We start from the raw sequence: 18136 nt of genomic DNA on the forward strand, positions 1-18136 counted from the left end.
GAAAACTGATGCAGGAAGATGTGCGTATTTTGAAAAACTAATTATTTCTCCCTTCTATTGCGATAATTGCTTGTTTTGAGATCAATTGAAGCTGGTAATGGCGTTTTGCAAAGAAAGTCAATCTTATAAGAACGGTGCTCCATGCCATCGGGAGAAGACAGTCTTATCGATGTCTCGTAGAACTGAGGCGTAGTTTCCGAAATATGAACTGACATATTAATTTCTGTTCCACGAGGTCGTACATCTGCAAAAATACACGAATAGCCGAGATTTAAAGGACATATTTTCAACGAGAAACTGGGAATGTCTAAATAAAATGAAATCGACCAGAAACCTTGTACAGCAAGTTTTTTGGGGACAATGAGGTTTCCATCATCCGTGGTCGTAACATCGTAAACCACAGATGTATTGAATATGTGCATGAACTCTTTTGCTGCTGAATCATTGTAATCGCCCATAAGCCAGTGAATTAGTCGTAAACCGATATCGGTATCTGATTTTTCAGGAAATAATTTCAAATGAAATAGCTTGAACGATTGTCTTTTCTTTACGGCAAATTACCTAAATGATGAGACCAGAATAAACATTCTTTTGAATCTAAAGTTTTTTGGAACATTTCGATTATGCATTTCCATAGCTGAACGTTTCTAACGGGTATTGCTACTTCGATATTCAATGGGCAGCTGCTGGATGATTCCTGAGGTAAATTGGTGCACACACATATTTCACGTTCCCATTCAACAGCAACGTAATCTGTTGTTGATTTCTTCGAAGTTGAATTTATCTGTGGCAAAATTAAATATTATCCAGTATTCAAACATTGTTTTTCTATCGTAGCGATTTTTAAAAACTGATATTCAAATCATTAATCGATATAATTTACGAGAACCAACTTGAATAATAAAGTCACCGATTCCAGATTCGAAAACAATCCAGAAAGATCGTTTAGTCGGGGCGATACACGCGACAGTCATTGACAAATGAGCTTGGTATGCATTCTCCTTGGCAATAATAGTTTTCTGATTGAGAAATAAGCGACGAGGTACTTTTCTGTTCCTCAAATCCGCCCACCCACTCAATTTCAGAGATGCTAAATATATTGTTCGTTGTTAAAATGACTTATTAGCAGGCGATTGGAAAATTAATATAACGCAGTATTTAACCGGGGACTGTAGGCTGTTCCTCGGAAAATGAAATATTGTATTCAGCTGCCTCTTTAAAAGGGACGGAAATGTTTAAAGTCTCCTCGCAGACTTTGTAAAGTATTCCTTCGATATCGTAGTTATTTGTGATGCCCAGATAGCTCGTGCATCCCTCTAATTCGAAAACATGATTCTGTGCAAAGTGCGGCACGACGGAAGAACCGCACAGAATAAGAAAAGCTAGGGAAATAGAATTCCACCGTTATCGAAATATAAAAATTTGCAGTTTTGCTATGAGCAAGAACAATGTACCCCTGGTTTCAATAATTTTCCTAGCATGATATCGAATTCTCAATTTTCCAGAGGCATGGTTGTTAATGCTGACTATTGATTTTTGGACTAAGGCGGTAAAGAAATTCATCTCGTTGCCAATGAACTCAACGATGTAACTAACAGGAAAATCCGATGCATTTCGAATCGTTATCTGACGGGTGATGGTTTCCGTTAACGGACAGCAAAACTGTAGCTGTAAAATATATAGACTAAAGTATACAAATTATTCCATATCGGTGTGATACAGAAATTCTTTGTTCAGTACCTGCTTACTGGGCCGAAGAGTTGGAAGAATGGAATAAAGATGGGTGACGAGCATCACCATTTGTACACAGTTTGGGTTGACAATTTGAGCAGCGGTAATCATAAATCCGATACGAACTCTTCGCCAGGCAGCAGTGAGACAGATGCCATTATGAAATATCTGTATTGGGAAGGTGACAGAATTTTAATGTCAGCTGCGAGGAGCAAATTTTTTAAAAGTCATCTCGTCTATGATGCGCGTGAAACGAAAAAAGTAATGCCTTGCAAGAAAAACCTCTTCTGTCTATGTACACTTTTGCAAAGTGAAAAAGAATTACATACTTCTTCCATATTTTGTGGAGCGATGTAGATATTTTTAAAATGGTCTCGAATAAGGTATGGACAGTGTGCTGCGGTAACAGCAATGAGCACCAGGCTATCGGAAAGATCGCTCTCAAAGTTTGATATTGTTCGCGGTTGGAGAACATCCATTCTTTGACGAGGGTTCATGTTGGCTTTGTCATCTTTCATCCATTCCTCGGATCTTTGCTGATTGAAATGATGCTGCAGCCAGTTCAATAGAATGATTTCTTCGACCGTGTATCGAGAGGTGTCCTTCGACTCCCCTGTAAAACTCGTTTTGTTTATGGGGTATTCGAGTACGCTGGAACACGTTAAGATATGACAGGCCTTCGGCATATTCGATATTCGATTAAAATGACATCAAGTGCATCATGTACCTCACAGTGTTCGCTTCTAAGGTTACGGTACCTGAATTACTTCGATTCTGAGGACTGACGGTTTTGCCCTCAGAATCCCTCACACTTATTCGCTTTAAGACCAGGATCTTGAAAGTTTGCAAGGCTACGTCAAGCCAGCATTGCATGCTACGAGATTGGAATAATTCTCTCGGAATTTTTTCACGTTGTAATGTATTTGCCATTTCCGACGGTGGTTCAGCTCCAGCCTGAGTGATGTTAAAATTGAAATTTTCAAAGAACCCATAACAATTGGGCAAAATACAAGACAGCGTGTTATGAGTCACTTGAATATTGAAGCTTACCGAATTTCGTTCACTCCAGTTATCGTATAGTAAATAATCATTGAAACTGAGTAGGAACTTGGGATTTACATGGGCTAAAAGCGCACCTTGAACAGCCAAGAAGTCTAAAACGTTCGTGTACAGCTTAAGAACGTAGTTAACTCTTTTCACGGGGTCTTCAGGTATATTAGAACTAACAAGAAAATAAGAATGTATTATCAAAGTGAAAGTGCGGTTTGCCTCCCTCAAAACTAAGCATTATAAATAGTATGAATGCATTATAGATCATATCTTACACGTCCCCAATGTATTTCAGAACGCATGGTCCGGCGAGTGATATTAACAAATCTATGAATGACTGATTGACCGCATGGGTTGATCGTTTATCCTTAAATCTAGATGTCGTTGTACATACACCGGACAATACCGCAGTAGTACCATCGACGATGCTTGCATAAAAATTGAATTTAAACGGACCAGAATACATCCATTGTTCCGTTGCAGTGAGGGTTCGCTGCATGTGACTGTCGTTATCACTACAACATATGGAATGCATGAAACCGTAGTAATAATCTTAAAAACTTGGCAAAGGTAATTCCAATTTTTGACAAAATCCATAATTGGGCTGACTTTGCTTTCTTCGGCATCGGAAAGTAAGGGTACAGATCTTTGGACAATTTGACGTGCCGATCCGAAAGTGGAAGCAGGGGTGCTAAGAGTTTTGAGCTGAGTGAAGCCAGATCGCTGCTGTCGTCATTCATCAATGCAGGTTTCTCATCCTCGCTTTGGACAGCATTTAATTTTGGTCCATAAACTCGCCACGATTTTTCACTCACTGCATTCATGCTGGGGTGAAGATTGGGATTAAGTTTTGTCGACGGTGTTTCCATCTGAAATTATGTAAGCAGTATACGTCAGTCGCAGTACTAGTTCAATTACCAAAAAAGTAGAACCGCATTTGAACTTTTCGTTTTCAATTTACAAGATACACGCACGTATTTTCGAGGCAACGTTGACTCTTGTTTCGTTAACGACGAGCTTCCATCGCCACGCGACGTTATAGAAGGGACCGAGGTCCTTTCTTGGAGACTGGTTAATCCATCGTGCTTAAGCGTGCCTCGCAAAAAGCCATAAGTTGTTAGAATACAGTTATCAGCGGTGGCGCAGACATTAACCGAACAAACAACTCTTTCCTCTACAAGAAATTCTATTCTTGTGGTAAAAGCCACTGGAAATTCACTACGGAACTGTACAGAAACGCTCAGATCTTCATTGCTAATGATATAATGAGACAATCATATTTCATATTGGGTAAGATTGAACTATGACGGACAAGGGGACAGTAATGATGTACCTGTTTTTACCATCCACAATCTTTCCACCGATAAACTTGACCTGAATACAGTCGACAGCATAAGTTCCAACTACATTTAGGGGTTTCATCACAGCGGATACAATCTCAAAGCAGTTTTGACACTTTCTGACTTTTAATGTCAACTTTTGCTCGGCTTGAGTACACAGCGGCAAGGGGGCAAAGTACAAATCGGGTTTGTCAGGAAACATGCAGTTCGCTATGTTGCTTCCGTCGATGAGGAGGCTATTGAACATATTGCCTTCTAGCTCGCCCCTGATGAATATAGGAGCTTCAATTTCGAAATTTCCCTGTATCACAGCTTTGAACTCAATTCGGAATATAATCTCCTTATTGGGCGGCAAAGTAGAGACAATTGATAGAGGCGTGATTGTTGGTTCGATACCAGACAGCCATGCGATGGAAAAGGGAGAGTTAGGCTGAGAGAATTCGTCGATGCGAATAAGGAAGGAAACATCGTCATGAGTCTGGTTGAAAACTCGTAATTGTTCCATTACCTGTAACAAAAATTTCAGTCGGCTCGATCCCCAGAATATTGCGACAATTAATGATAATTGGCAATGCTACCTTATTTGAGGTGGTATCGAAATGGAATACATGTTGACTGAATGATAAAACATGTTCCGAAACAGTACAGTCAATGAAAATTGTTGGGATGAGTTGTGGTAGTTCGGTAATCTGTATTCCAGGGTAATGAACATAATACATCTCACGTGTCTTCAGGAACTCAGAGGGTGCGATAGACTTGGGGTTCTCAATCAAGACGGGGCCTAACACTTCGTTCACTACAATCGGTAGGTAAAAAGCATATCTGGCCAGATCAATCGGTGCAAAGTGCAGGTAAAATGACACAGAATCACCAGGTAATAAAGTCAATCCTTCGCCATCTAAAGAATATCACATTCTTTCTCATCTTTTCTATATTTTGAGTATGTAGGTATTAGTGTGCTTCGTAAAAATGTCTTTTTTTAATTTCGACCAGTTCACCCCCAAAATGTTTTCAAATTTTCATCTCAACTCTAACACGTGTCCGCAAAAGGGTGGATTTTCCCATTTAATCCCTTCAGAAGCACATTGAATCTACCGAACAGATTTTTACAAAATTTGATACAGGGGGGTTTGTTGAGTCGGTGATTACGAATGCAAACTCGAAACTAGAAAATTCAAAATAGCGGATCGAACATGGCAGACCAAAATCCCAGAAATCAGTTGATGTTGCTATATTGGATATACCATTTTGAATTTTCAAATTTACGTTCAGATTCGTAATCAACGACTCAAGAACCTCCCCGCATACCAAATCTTATCGAAATCCGTTCGCTAGATTTAATGTGCCCTTGAAAGAGTTGAATGAGAAAATTCACTCCCTTTGGGGCACGCGTTGGAATTGAGATAAAAGAAACTGAAAAAATGAGGGAATTATGTTTCAATTATTTTGAACTGATTTGGGGGGGGGTGAGAAATTCAAAAATGACCTTTTTAAGGACCACCGTAGTAGGTGGGTGTGCTTCTTGTTTAATACCTATACAAGGATCTCTTCTACGCGGAGAAAGCGAAACAGAATATTCAGGGTATTCGTCCAAGAGGAACTGTACTTTGGCGAGAGTTTTTCCGCAGTTACGAGCGGTGAGTAAGTGACTAGCAAACGCGTCTGCGCTAATTCGATTCATGTAAATTTTCTCTGGGGAAAGTTTCAGCATCGGATATGAGACTTCACCGAGTAATTTTAGCTCCAGTTTCATGTACGTTTGTACGAGAACGTCAATCGTAATTGAGAATTTAAAGCATGCGTCGAATCTCAATCTGATCTTCACGAAGAAACGGTGAGATCAACGGATTAATTCGAATCTCTAATGTCTATAATATACGCGAGTACTTTTTTGTATTGATAATTATATCTATTCACTAACTTCCAGGACAACAATGCCGCGTGGCGAAATAACCCCGTGTTGTGGGTAAACTTCGCAGCCATAAATTAATGCCGACGGGTTGATTTGAAATACGACCTGGCTGAACTCAGCATTATGGAGAACTGCAACGGCAGTAGTGGTTACATTTAACGGTATTGGGTCCAAGTTGAGGCTATCATTTATGAATGCAACATCTGGTTTCTTCAGTATGGCATTCAATTTGAGATTGATCCAGGTACCAGACTCGCTGGTCAACACAGCTTCCGTATTATTGGATTTCGAAGAGATCAACTCGTAAGACACTTCGGCAAGCAATGTATGATTCCCTCGCACTTCTCCAGTCAATGGATATATCCTAAATCCAGTGTTCGAATGTATGTCCCAGCTGTAAGCAATACATTCCAGAATTCAACCAGCATGGTATTTCAGATCTCGGTTGAGTTAGAAAATTTGAACGGCAAGTCTACCTGAAACTTGTTGTTGCATCCAAATTGTTTCTTATTTCAACATATGAAACGATCGGTTGGTAGGCCTCTTGTGGCAAATATTGGTGGCCGAAAGTTATATCGCGTAAATTAAGGCTCAAAAACTTGACGATAACATTGGCGGTAACAGTCATTGCGAACGAATGATTATCGTTGATGATGTAATTAATATACGTGTTGAACTTTCCGATGCTTTGCGCTCGGTATTCAACTATCTTAGTAACCTGCCCACCAGCATGAAGAATTATCAATGAACCGTTTGGAAAACTAATCGCCTTTGATACCAAGCTGACTAGGCGTAGCATTACTGGAAAGTCGTTCAAGTTCTCTATGCGTAAGGTTCGATAGTTTGTACTTTTAGGAGCTACCTGCGTTATCAAGGTTGCATTGATTGGATGAATCCGGAATCCGTTACTTCAAGTGTTAAAAGTAAAATCCAGACTAACCAATCCATAACCGAGGACAGTCGGAGTAATCTTAACATTGTAAATCTGCAACGGCGAGAGTGGGACAAGCATTTCGTCTCTAGCCTTATTAACCTTGTGCAGCTTTGCCTGGTTCAACATTTTCAGAGCTACAGACTGCTCACTTATTTTCGGTAATTTAGCCGTGAGCAAATTTTTACAATCTTTTAGGCCATTCGAGCCTGCCGTCGAACGTTTCGAATCTGTTTTCTCTTTTCCGATTCTCTTCGACTGTATATAATTAGACCAATAACGCCGGTGATAGGACTTAAATGCAGCCTCTGCTGGAGTTAACGCGTACTTATTGTCCAACTCAGGAGGAAGATCATTCTTCATATACAATTCAAGTTGGCGGTGATATTCCACTTTGTATTCAAACGGACCTTGATTCAAAAATGCTCCGTCGCCAATAATTTCACATGACGTGGGACCTGCATTGAAATTGAACGAAATTGCATGATTTTCTGGAATATGCTCTGTACATAAAATAGACTTGTTCATGAAAAAATCAGATCATTGTAGAGTTTTACAATAAACACAGAGAAATGTCCCCGGTATAACTGACAACATCATGTTCGGACGAACCTTGACAAAGTTTTTTCTTTACATCTTTCGTTGGCGGAATAATTGAATTATACCAAGCTAGTATCGAGCAGGATTTTCCGGCGATATAGGAATACTTTAACTTGGTCAGATCGCAGGATTCTACAGCTATTTCAAAGATGAGCCTGAACGGAACTTTGGCTGCAATGTGAAATCGAAAAATTGGGCGAAACGATGATGCGTTGCTCTTAGTTAGAAAGATATTGTCAGAATAGAAATAAGACTACCACCATAATTTCCAGTAAAAGTGATCAAAACTTGCAAGCTTTTTTGCGGCCCTATGCGCTCTGTCCGAGGTTGACAGCGAACAGCAGAGTTTGTCGCAAACTTATACACTACAGGTTTCCAACTAGATGGATTTATTATCGTAAGCTCTCGATGTACAACTGCTCCTGATGTTACATCTCCAAAGTGCAATTCGTTAGGTACAAAATCCAAGCGAGCTTCTTCCGCTGCTCCATAGAGACACAGGCGGACGGTTTCGTATCCGGATGGCTCTAGAGGTTCGTTATCCGATACTGCCAAAGATTCCGCGGACCTCGGTTCCACTAGACAGAAAATAAATTTATCCCGCATGAAGCAGGTTTTATGCCGTATTCGATTAATCGTAATATCAGGTCGCTTACGTAACTGCACCTTCTCAAGAGGTTCCTCCACTCGGTCGTCCAAGCTAATTTCTTCTCCTGTATGAATTTCACGGGAGACACTTTGTAAGTTTTTTTCTTCAAATTTTACACGATGTAACTATAGAATAAGCATACTTATAATGTCTTTTACTTCGGTACAGTGAATTCTGAATATTCGTACAAAGATCATGAAGTCTCGGCTCTCGTCTTTTCGAAATTCGCCTACATTTTTCAGAACCTTGTTTGTCGGCGAGAATCTATACGGATGGTCAGGGAATAAAATTCATCAATCGTATGTAACTGAATAAAGATTGGAGGTACCCTTACGTGATGTTGAAAATACGCCCTTCAAATGGATCCATTCTACCCTCAAGTGGATGTATCTTGAAAACTTCGAACTCTGGATGTTTCTTCAAATTGATATTCTGCAAAATGGATTTATAGTAGTTACATTCTACTAACTATGATACGATTGAGCAGCAAAAGTTATTCAGGTGTATACCCACGTTAATAGGTATCAAATCATTTTCTATTTCTCCAAGGACAACGAAATTCGATACTTGGGCCGAATGGTTCCTCAAGATCAGCGTATCGTGTCGCACGGTATTGGTAAATGTTGGTGAAAAGTCTATCAGAGTAAAGTCGCCGGTTGTGTTTGGATGGTAAACTACCAAACGTGGAATAATTATATTCACCCGTACCGGCACCTGTATATTCGGTGTCGACTTGATCCTGCAAAGGAAAACAGTTGACTCAAAGCCGTTATAGCTTCAATTTCATAATATATAATCACCAGAACTCTCCGTAAAAAGATCCTTCCTCTACACCGATTAGCTCGACGCGAAGAGCCATTTTTGACCGTGTTCGCACTACACCTTTCAACGGTCTAACCGAGAGCTCCATTTCATTGGGTCCCAAATCAACTGCAAACCTGTCAAGACAGACAAATTGATTTTCGTGAACTACAACCGACGGAGAGTTTAGCACGAGACGATGAAACGTTTTCCTCGAACACACCGTCAACTTATAATACCTCGTACTTTTTCCACCGTCATTTTTTAGAGTCAATATCTTGATGCCCGATGTGGAGCCGATGTCCACGATACCAAAGTCCAAGGAATTTGGCTCGATGGACAAGTTTTCTTTCGCCAAGGTGCAGATAACGTGGTAATCGATATAAGTCCAATTGATGTAAATGGGAATCATGGCGTGCAAGACTGAGTTCCTTTTGTATGAATAATGAACCCACCGCAATATTCTTAATCCAGGGCTCAGAAAGACACCGCCTTGGAGCGTCTTGATTTGGAATGCCTATGCAAGTGGGAAAAGGTAATTGCAGTTTAACCAGACTTGCGCTCTTCTGTGTAATGTCACTTACTATTGAATTCGGCGAACAGATGCGAACATGGGCGGAATGTTTGCCTGTGTTTTGTATGACTATCAGTTGGCGAAAGGTCATCCCCTCGCAGGCATCTTTGAATTCTATATAACTCGGCGATATCCGCACGAAGTCGTGTTCTATTGAGTTGGAATGTACATCTGTAGACCTATCCGCACTTCCGATAACGCTCCTAGTCAATGCTCTGCTCCTCGAGCTTTTCACGGTGCTCGAAACTTTTTCGGCAACTGTGATCTATGGAAGAAAAGGAAATCATCGCGTCTGTTTGTCATACATTTGCATTCGAGACTGACGTTAATATCGTCGCCTTCATCGTTTGTCTGCATGTCGGATGGGAGGTTGTGCTGAAATAACTGAAAAGGATCGGTTGACACTTCTGGTAATGAAGTTCACAGAAAAGTGAAATGAATCTATGAAATTGAGCGAAAAGACTATCAGAAAATAAATGAAAGTTTGAATTTTTTCTTCGATCATCGTAATCTCCGACACATGCCAATGTTAAATACGTGAAGTATACAAGACGATCAGGCTGGAACGGAAAAGGAGTGACAAATTACAAGTTATTCTTTTAGAAGTAGAATAAAACTCAACGCAATGGCAACTGTTAAGGAAGAACCAAAAAAGGAACAGGAAACGGTGATGTACACGGTACATAAAACTATGCTTCTATTCGAATTGAAATTAGTTTATAACCGGAGAATAGCAACCAACGTATTTTTCACCTTCTTCCGAACAGCAACTCCAACCATGGAGTTCAGTCAGAGCACTGCCCTGTATGGAGCAAATATCTGGGCCTCCGATTCCTGTTCGAACCGGAGAATATTACAGAACCCCAAGGCCACATCCGTGGCGACCAACTTTAGGCTACGAAAATATCGAAGTGATGCCTTTGTTAGTAAAATCTCTGAGGCCCGCAGCATAGGCATCAACATAATTTCCGTAGGTGATCCAAATTGCGCACTGAATAATTCCAAGTTGTTGCGATCAGACCTAGTCAACCACTGACGAATCAAATGGTCGACCCGTGTTACACCCCGAATGGAATGGCAACCGAACCTCTTCGCTTTCCAAACTTGGTCACAGGGTTTGAAAGGAACCCTGCGCATGCTGCACGTGCGGCGCTTTACACTAGATACACACCTTACGAATGGGTTCAAAATCAAATCAGGTTTTACAACGAGGCTGATTCCAATAAGAATTTCTCCGAAAAACTTCGAGCCGACACTGTCCAGCTCATGAGGTAAGTATAGATCAAGTACGGTCATGGAAATATGAAAGGTAATCCGTTCATGGGATTATGCGATTTTGCGTCAGGCTGGCTGATGAGAAGGTCCAAGGTGGACAAAGAGACGCGGGTCGGAAGATTGGGGAAAGGATAACTGACGTAACATTCTGGAGGAACGAACTTGCTTCGGAGATTCAGCGATTGATTATGGAAAACGATGGGATGCAAGAGTGTCGCAGGGTATTGCAGAAGGCTATTCAAGACTTGGACGGTCAGCTACACATCGCCCAAGAGTGCCTCTATCACAGAGAGTCGAGAAAAGGTGAGCACTAAGTATGGGTAATTCTGTTCTAAAAAGAAGAAATATATGGCGTAGCCTCGCGATCAATACGTCCTATTCTGTGTTCGCAGGGACAGAGTTGGTTCACGATGAAACTGAGCAAGCGTTATTGAAGGAGATCGAGACGGTGAGAAATGGTCAAAAGAAGCTCGAACAATTCACGGACAAATGCATTGACCAGGTATGGCCTTGACAAGAATTTGAAACAAGGATAAGAGAATTCAAAAACTTGAATCTCCGATCCGATTTTTTCTTCACGCAGTTAAGAAACGGCCGAGCGTCGCAGAATCAGCTAGAAGTGGACATAAAGAACAAGGAAGGGGCTCTTGGAATAGACACCATGTGTCATCAGCTGAATAACTTCAGCCGAGGCCTGCAGTATTATGGTGGGATTGAAAAATATGACCCATGGTAAGGACTCGAAAATGCCACGCACCTTCTTTGGAAAAAGCAGCGCACAACCGCAATTACGATTTTGCAGTATCACCGAGGCTGAGTCTTGGGCCGAGGCTTCGAACAGTACGGTGAAAAGATCACAGGCTGAACGGTCCAGGTCGTGTAAACTCCGAAGTGAAATTGAAATCACCATAAACGCGGTGGCGCAGGAAATGTGGGATGCGTGGAGCAACACGAATAACGCGTTGGCGCGTAGATCGGCCGAAATGCTGGAGGCGAAGAGCAAGCTGCAAATACATTTGCACAAGGTATCAAACACGTTCGTAGATATCAATTAAGTGTCAAGATAAGGATGCTTACGTTTTCTCGCTTTATACGTTGTAGATTCAGAGGGAGATATTTGAAATAGAAAAAAACCTCGAGCTCATGGGTAAAGCGATAGCCGACAAAAGTTCGGCTCTAAAGGTGGCCCACACTCGCCTCGAGGCAAGAACACATCGGCCCGAGCTTGAACTTTGCCGTGATTACGCCCAGCTCTGGTTGGTGAACGATCGATAAATGATCACTACCTTTATTCAATTACAGTGGTTGTTGATTTTCATAATTCACGATCATCCGATAAACACGTTCCAGTATGATCAGCGAGGTGGAGGCGATTAATGGAATGATTGGCGGTATGCACATGAAGATGCAGCAAAGCGAAGCCCAGCACCAACAACTCCTGAGGACGAGGGCCAATTTGGAGTCTGACCTGAAGGCTAAAGTGGATGCCTTGTTCGTGGACAGAGAAAAATGCATGGGAATGCGACGGAGCTATCCGATATCTGCGACGGTCAACTACTAGGCCACTTTGCACTTATTCGGTGATTATTCTTTTCCCACTTATTGCCACCACTTGAAAGTTTCTGCGTTTCCCCGATTTTAGTCGGCACTCAAGTTATGTGAATTAAATATTAGTATACGTGGTACGTTAATGCGTTCGAGCTCAACTTTTCATTTCATTATTCGAATTTGCTAACAAAACCCAAGTAAAATTTCTGATTTACTTTTTCGTAATCGGGGACGGGGCTTTCTATTTTTACTATTTTGATCGCACTCAAGAACGAAACGTGAACAACAAACGCAAATTACACTTTTCAGATGTTTAAATTATCATCTCGAACACCATGTGTTTTGTTATAATTTTTTCACCTTATGCAATGAAAAAAAAGATAACAAACCTCTTTTGCTCTGAGTCAATTACGCCCGCATGATCAAGGCCCAAAGATCTGCTGCTGCGATTGGCATTTGAAATGACCACAGATCAAAGAGTGCCAATATGTACACCGAAGAGTCCGAAGTGGATGTAATAGCGTGTTTACGCCTTCGTTTTATAGATATTTTACATTGTACACGTGTTTTGTAGTTGTGTTTCATTGTACGGGAGTTTATAACGGGTGGAAGAAAAATACATTTTTACATGGGAATTGCTGCGGATGCTGAATCTTAAATTTCCATTATCATTCGTTTGTGTAGTATTTTACAATCAGTAATCACGGTGTAAGGACCGAGTGCGAATCAAAGTTTGCCCATGGCTGGTGGCTTTTACCATCCATTACTATACTCACACGCGCTGTCTTATCCCTGAAAACAAATAGTTTCGTAGCCGATGTTGACACTAAGTTCCTTGAATAATTGATCCACGCATAATGATGAAAGTTTCGAGGATTTGTTGGTATATATAAAAATTCGGAGGATGGATTATTGTTCGTACAGTTTACTTGGCAAAATTGAATTCCCGAGTCTAAGAAACGACACGGAGTTCTTTTCGCGATGAAATTAAAAGGAGGATCAGTCTGTCTCTGTACAATAATGTTGGAGATTTTTAGTTTCCTTCGTGTTGTCGTAGCTATCGACGTAAATGGTAGCGTAAAAAAAATTTCGACGGACAGTGATGAGAGAGCAGCTTCAAAATGGATCGGGAAACGTGAATCGCAATGTGGCCTGGACATGGCGACAATGTTAAACCGAATAGTGGAGGTTTACACGCAAAGCGGAGATGTTTTGTCTATTGTTGCCAAAAATGAAACGGGCAATAACTGTTCCGACGGTATCATTAAATACTTCATGAAGTCGGGGACCAGAAATGTGATCACCATAATCCCTGGTGCACGTCATCTCGATATGCAACACGCAATCTTTCAAAAACCAAACGGTTATATTTTGCTGGGCGTCGACTTACCCGAGGTTTTAGAGACTTTAATCGGATTCGGAGAGGTAGGAAGTACTTGGAACCCTCGAGGATTGTGGATCGGTATTGCTGAAAGTAAAGAGGACGCTGCGCGGTTAATGAAACGTTGGTGGGAGAACTTTGTCTACAAGGTGATCGTCTTGGTTATTCGTGGCAATGCCTCGGGTATGAAATTTCACCAAACTGTTCATAGCCAAATACATAGATACATAGTAATTGACTAAGTGGAAAAAAAAATCATTCCGTTCCAGACGCGACCGAAGCTTACACTTGGCGACCTTATCATCCATACACTTATTGCGGACCTCCAATATCAAGAAATCTTGTACGGCTCGGATCCTTCACGAAAGCATTAAAGTTTGAAAAAGAAACCGATCTGCAGCCTGGAATGATCCCTGAAAAGTTAGCCAACTGTTCGATAAACGTAACCTTTATTCCATGGGAACCCTACGTTTACCCACAAGAGGAATACGAGAAAGATAAAAATGCGGGCATCGAAACGAGATTGATTCGAATGGTTTACGATAAAATTGGTTTGAAAATAAAGAGCTATTATCTTGCCGTGGCATTGGATACAATGGACAGCGAGGCCTTCGTTGGTTGCCAGATACCTTCGAGTTCGCGTCTCAGAAGGTGGGACATCTCACAACCATACTTCGAGGTACTGTAATAATGTCATTCTAGCAGACTTAATCCTAGCTGAGGCTCGTCAAATTCTCTAATGTCGAGCCGATTGATGCAGGATTCATCAACGTGGATTCTCCCTCGCCGGGGCAAGAGTTACGGATTGGAAGGCATGATCAGTAGATTCTCGCCTGCTCTGTGGGGAAGCACAGGAGTAGCCATGCTCGTAGTTGCGGTCACGTTGATGGCAGCCGGAAACCGACACTGGGCTCTGAATGTCTGGGGCAGCGTTTGGGAGCAGTCGGCTGACCGCTTGCCGCGGAATACCCGTGTGATCTGGATCTTGTGGTTACTTCTGTGTCTTCATTTGGCCGCCGCTTACAGAACTGCACTCGTCAGTCTTTTGACACATCCCCTGATACACCAGATAAACAGTGTAGAGGAACTCGTTGATGATGCAGGCCTGAAACTCGGTAAATCGAAAAATAGGGAATAACTTTTATAGCAGAGAAACTGTTGAACATATTCTTGAGACACGTACAAATATTAGTCCCGCATTATTCAAAATATGTATTGCAGGCATGCGGATTGAGGTGGAAAAATACTTGGACAAAAATGATGAAACACAAAGGAAGATCTTGGCACGGTACATCCCTTGCAAAAGTATCAAAAAATGCTTTATGGAAGTCCCGGAAGGCAGAGCAGTATGGATCAACACAATGTACGCAAATTATTTGAACACAATGGAAAATGTGACGGTATCAATGCTCGAGAATATTCGTCACCTAACAACTCATGACACATACAAAGTTGCGATGATTTATGCAAAGGGTCACGCGGTCTCACCAATCTTTGACAAATACGTGCTGATGTTATTACAAGCTGGTTTTGCTGAACATTTGGTCAGAGAAACGGAATTCTTGCAGAAGATCACTAATGCACGCAAACGTAATTTCGTGGACAAGAAACCATTATCATTTGCCAATGTCAGAGAAGGGTTTTATCTGCTTGCCGTGGGTTTAACGGTGGCCGGATTGTCATTCTTCTACGAGACGTTCCAATATTTTTCAAAGAAAATAATTCCGAATCAGATTGGTAAATAAACGATAAGAATCTCCTGAGAATGACTTGGAAACTTTTTCTTCGAGGCAAACAGTGTGGCACTTTTCAATTTCCCTTCATTGCATACTTCGTAAATACATGTGAATTCGAATAATAAGACTAGAGTACTGTCAATCAGAATTCAATCAGAACCCAATTCTCCACATTTTTTTAAATTTAAGGCTGACTTTTTTAATATTGGTGAATTTCTCTCTCTCACTCTCTCTCTCTCTCTCTCTCTCTCTCTGCGATAGGATTGATTCATAAAGTAGTAATAAATATGTTGTAAATTTCTTTTTTGCGAGATTATTATGAAACTCATCCAGATTTTGTGCACACGCATATCATGACAGTGTGTGTGGCTGTGCAACAATATATCACTAATAAATGTTCTATCTGAAACACTTTAATTCTGCGAAAACTTGCTTATATCTAACGAAAAAACCAAATTGAACTCAATCGTAGATCTATCAAGTCGACTCACGATATTCTAATGAAACAGTCCGTTAACTGATATGAAAGGTTATGATGCTTTGAATAAATCATTGACATGTTTTATGCGAAACTTATAAGAATCGCCCACTTAAATAACGAAAGCTTCGAGAATAAAAACTGTTCGAACAGTTTACCGTAAGTGATTGTACCGGCAGTGATCTTGAACACCGTTGGTTTCACAATCGACGAATATACATCATGGTTTCACCGAGATTAAGATTACTCTCTTTAGTGACGGTTGTTAATACGCTTATTTCTTTCTCTAATATCGTGTCAACCATTGAGGGAAACACCGTCACTGAATATGGAAAATTTTCGACGAATTATGCCGGAAATTTGACACCTGTAGATGTAATAAAATATGTACCCCATTTTGGTCCAGACTTTGCGACAATCGTGCACGAAATAGCAGAGATTTACATGACAGAGAAAATTTTATGTATTATCGCCGGAAATTCGACGGAGAATTACAATCTCGACTATTCTCTGAAAGAAATTTCCACGCTGGAAACGACGAACGTGATCGTCATGATCGCAGGTGGGCGAAAGTTCGACAAGCGGGATATTTTCCAAAAACCAAACGGTTACATTATACTCGGCGTAGACTTGTCCGAAGTTTTAGGGACTTTAATCGAATTCGGAGAGGTAGGAAGTACTTGGAACCCTCGAGGATTGTGGATCGGTGTTGCCGAAAGTAAAGAGGACGCTGCGCGGTTAATGAAAAATTTGTGGGAGAAATTTGTCTACAAGGTGATCGTCTTGGTTATTAGTGGCAATACCTCGGGTATGAAATTTCACAAAATTGTTCACAGCCAAATACATAGATGTATGCTAATTGACAAAGTGAAAAAAATACGTTCCGTTCCAGACGCGATCGAAGCTTACACTTGGCGACCTTATTATCCATACACTTATTGCGGACCTCCGATATCGAGAAATCTTGTACGGCTTGGAACGTTCACGGAAACTTTAAAGTTTGAAAAAGAAACCGCTCTGCAGCCTGGAATGATCCCTGAAAAGTTTGGTGACTGCGTGATCAACGTTAGCTTTATTCCATGGGAACCCTACGTTTACCCGCAAGAGAAATACGAGAAAAATCAGCGTGTGGGGATAGAAACGAAATTGATTCAAATGGTTTATGATAAAATTGGTTTGAATTTAACAAGCCATTATCGCCCCGCGCGATTAAATTCAATGGATGGCGAGGCCAGCGCTGGTAGCCACATGCCTAGGAGCGCGATTCTCGGAAGATGGGACATCTCGCAACCATACTTTGAGGTACTGTAATAATATCATTCCCGTAGACTTACCCTTAGCAAAGGCTCGACAGGTTCCGTAATGTCCAGCCGATTGGTGCAGGGTATATCAACGTGGATTGTCCCTCGCCGGGGCAAGAGTCACGGATTGGAAGGCATGATCAGTAAATTCTCGCCTGCTCTGTGGGGAAGCACAGGAGTAGCCATGCTCGTAGTTGCGGTCACGTTGATGGCAGCCGGAAACCGACACTGGGCTTTGATCGTTTGGGGCAGCTTTTGGGAACAGTCGGCTGACCGTTTGCCTCGAAATACCCGGACGATCTGGATCTGGTGGTTACTTCTCTGTCTTCATTTGGCCGCCGCTTACAGAACTGCGCTCGTCAGTCTTTTGACTCATCCCCTGATACACCAGATAAGCAGTGTAGAGGAACTCGTTGATGATGCAGACCTGAAACTCGGTAAATCGAAAAACAGGGAATAACTTTCGTAGCGGAAAAACTGTTGACAATATTTTCCAGTCATGTGCGATTATTACAATAGTATTCCGTATTATTTTCAATATATATTTCAGGCTTCCTAATTGATACGGAAGAATACTTGGACAAAAAGGATGAAATAGTAAAGAAGATCTTGGCACGGTACATCCCTTGCGAAACGATCGAAAAATGCTTTATGGAAGTCCCGGAAGGCAGAGCAGTATTGACCGATAAAATGCACGCAAATTATTTGAACACAATGGAAAATGTTACACTATCAATGATCGAGAATATTCATTACATACCAGGTCGTTTCACGTACAAAGTCTCGATGATTTATGCAAAGGGTCACGCGGTCTCACCAATCTTTGACA

The 18136-nt window shown here is 41.3% G+C and overlaps 3 protein-coding genes across 3 annotated transcripts; 1 reads left to right on the plus strand and 2 right to left on the minus strand.

Moving 5' to 3' along the window:
* Positions 1 to 7: 7 nt before the first annotated feature.
* LOC124213551 (cilia and flagella-associated protein 47-like) lies at positions 8 to 3524 on the minus strand. Its single transcript, XM_069134771.1, has 10 exons — positions 3057 to 3524; positions 2782 to 2953; positions 2459 to 2685; positions 2061 to 2382; positions 1741 to 1899; positions 1455 to 1668; positions 1164 to 1382; positions 894 to 1090; positions 562 to 784; positions 8 to 493 (listed from the first exon to the last, which is right to left on the minus strand). Exons 1-10 carry the CDS (start codon positions 3314 to 3316, stop codon positions 42 to 44), a joined length of 2445 nt encoding a protein of 814 aa, XP_068990872.1. The 5' UTR covers positions 3317 to 3524; the 3' UTR covers positions 8 to 41.
* Positions 2100 to 12424, plus strand: LOC124213557 (tektin-3). The gene is made up of 10 exons (XM_046614965.1): positions 2100 to 2123; positions 10244 to 10267; positions 10356 to 10510; positions 10608 to 10859; positions 10934 to 11166; positions 11256 to 11365; positions 11447 to 11595; positions 11666 to 11888; positions 11965 to 12119; positions 12214 to 12424. Exons 1-10 carry the CDS (start codon positions 2100 to 2102, stop codon positions 12422 to 12424), a joined length of 1536 nt encoding a protein of 511 aa, XP_046470921.1.
* On the minus strand, positions 3335 to 17729 carry LOC124213558 (cilia- and flagella-associated protein 47-like). The gene is made up of 18 exons (XM_069134814.1): positions 17341 to 17729; positions 9599 to 9853; positions 9254 to 9531; positions 9014 to 9151; positions 8727 to 8952; positions 8548 to 8645; positions 8356 to 8477; positions 8221 to 8277; positions 7822 to 8142; positions 7577 to 7735; positions 6974 to 7422; positions 6510 to 6895; positions 6043 to 6427; positions 5608 to 5940; positions 4115 to 4629; positions 3756 to 4035; positions 3391 to 3650; positions 3335 to 3341 (listed from the first exon to the last, which is right to left on the minus strand). Exons 2-18 carry the CDS (start codon positions 9677 to 9679, stop codon positions 3335 to 3337), a joined length of 4095 nt encoding a protein of 1364 aa, XP_068990915.1. The 5' UTR covers positions 9680 to 9853; positions 17341 to 17729.
* Between the last annotated feature and the right edge of the window lie 407 nt (positions 17730 to 18136).

This window comes from Neodiprion pinetum, chromosome 3 (genome assembly GCF_021155775.2).
Source record: "Neodiprion pinetum isolate iyNeoPine1 chromosome 3, iyNeoPine1.2, whole genome shotgun sequence".
NCBI lineage: Eukaryota > Metazoa > Arthropoda > Insecta > Hymenoptera > Diprionidae > Neodiprion > Neodiprion pinetum.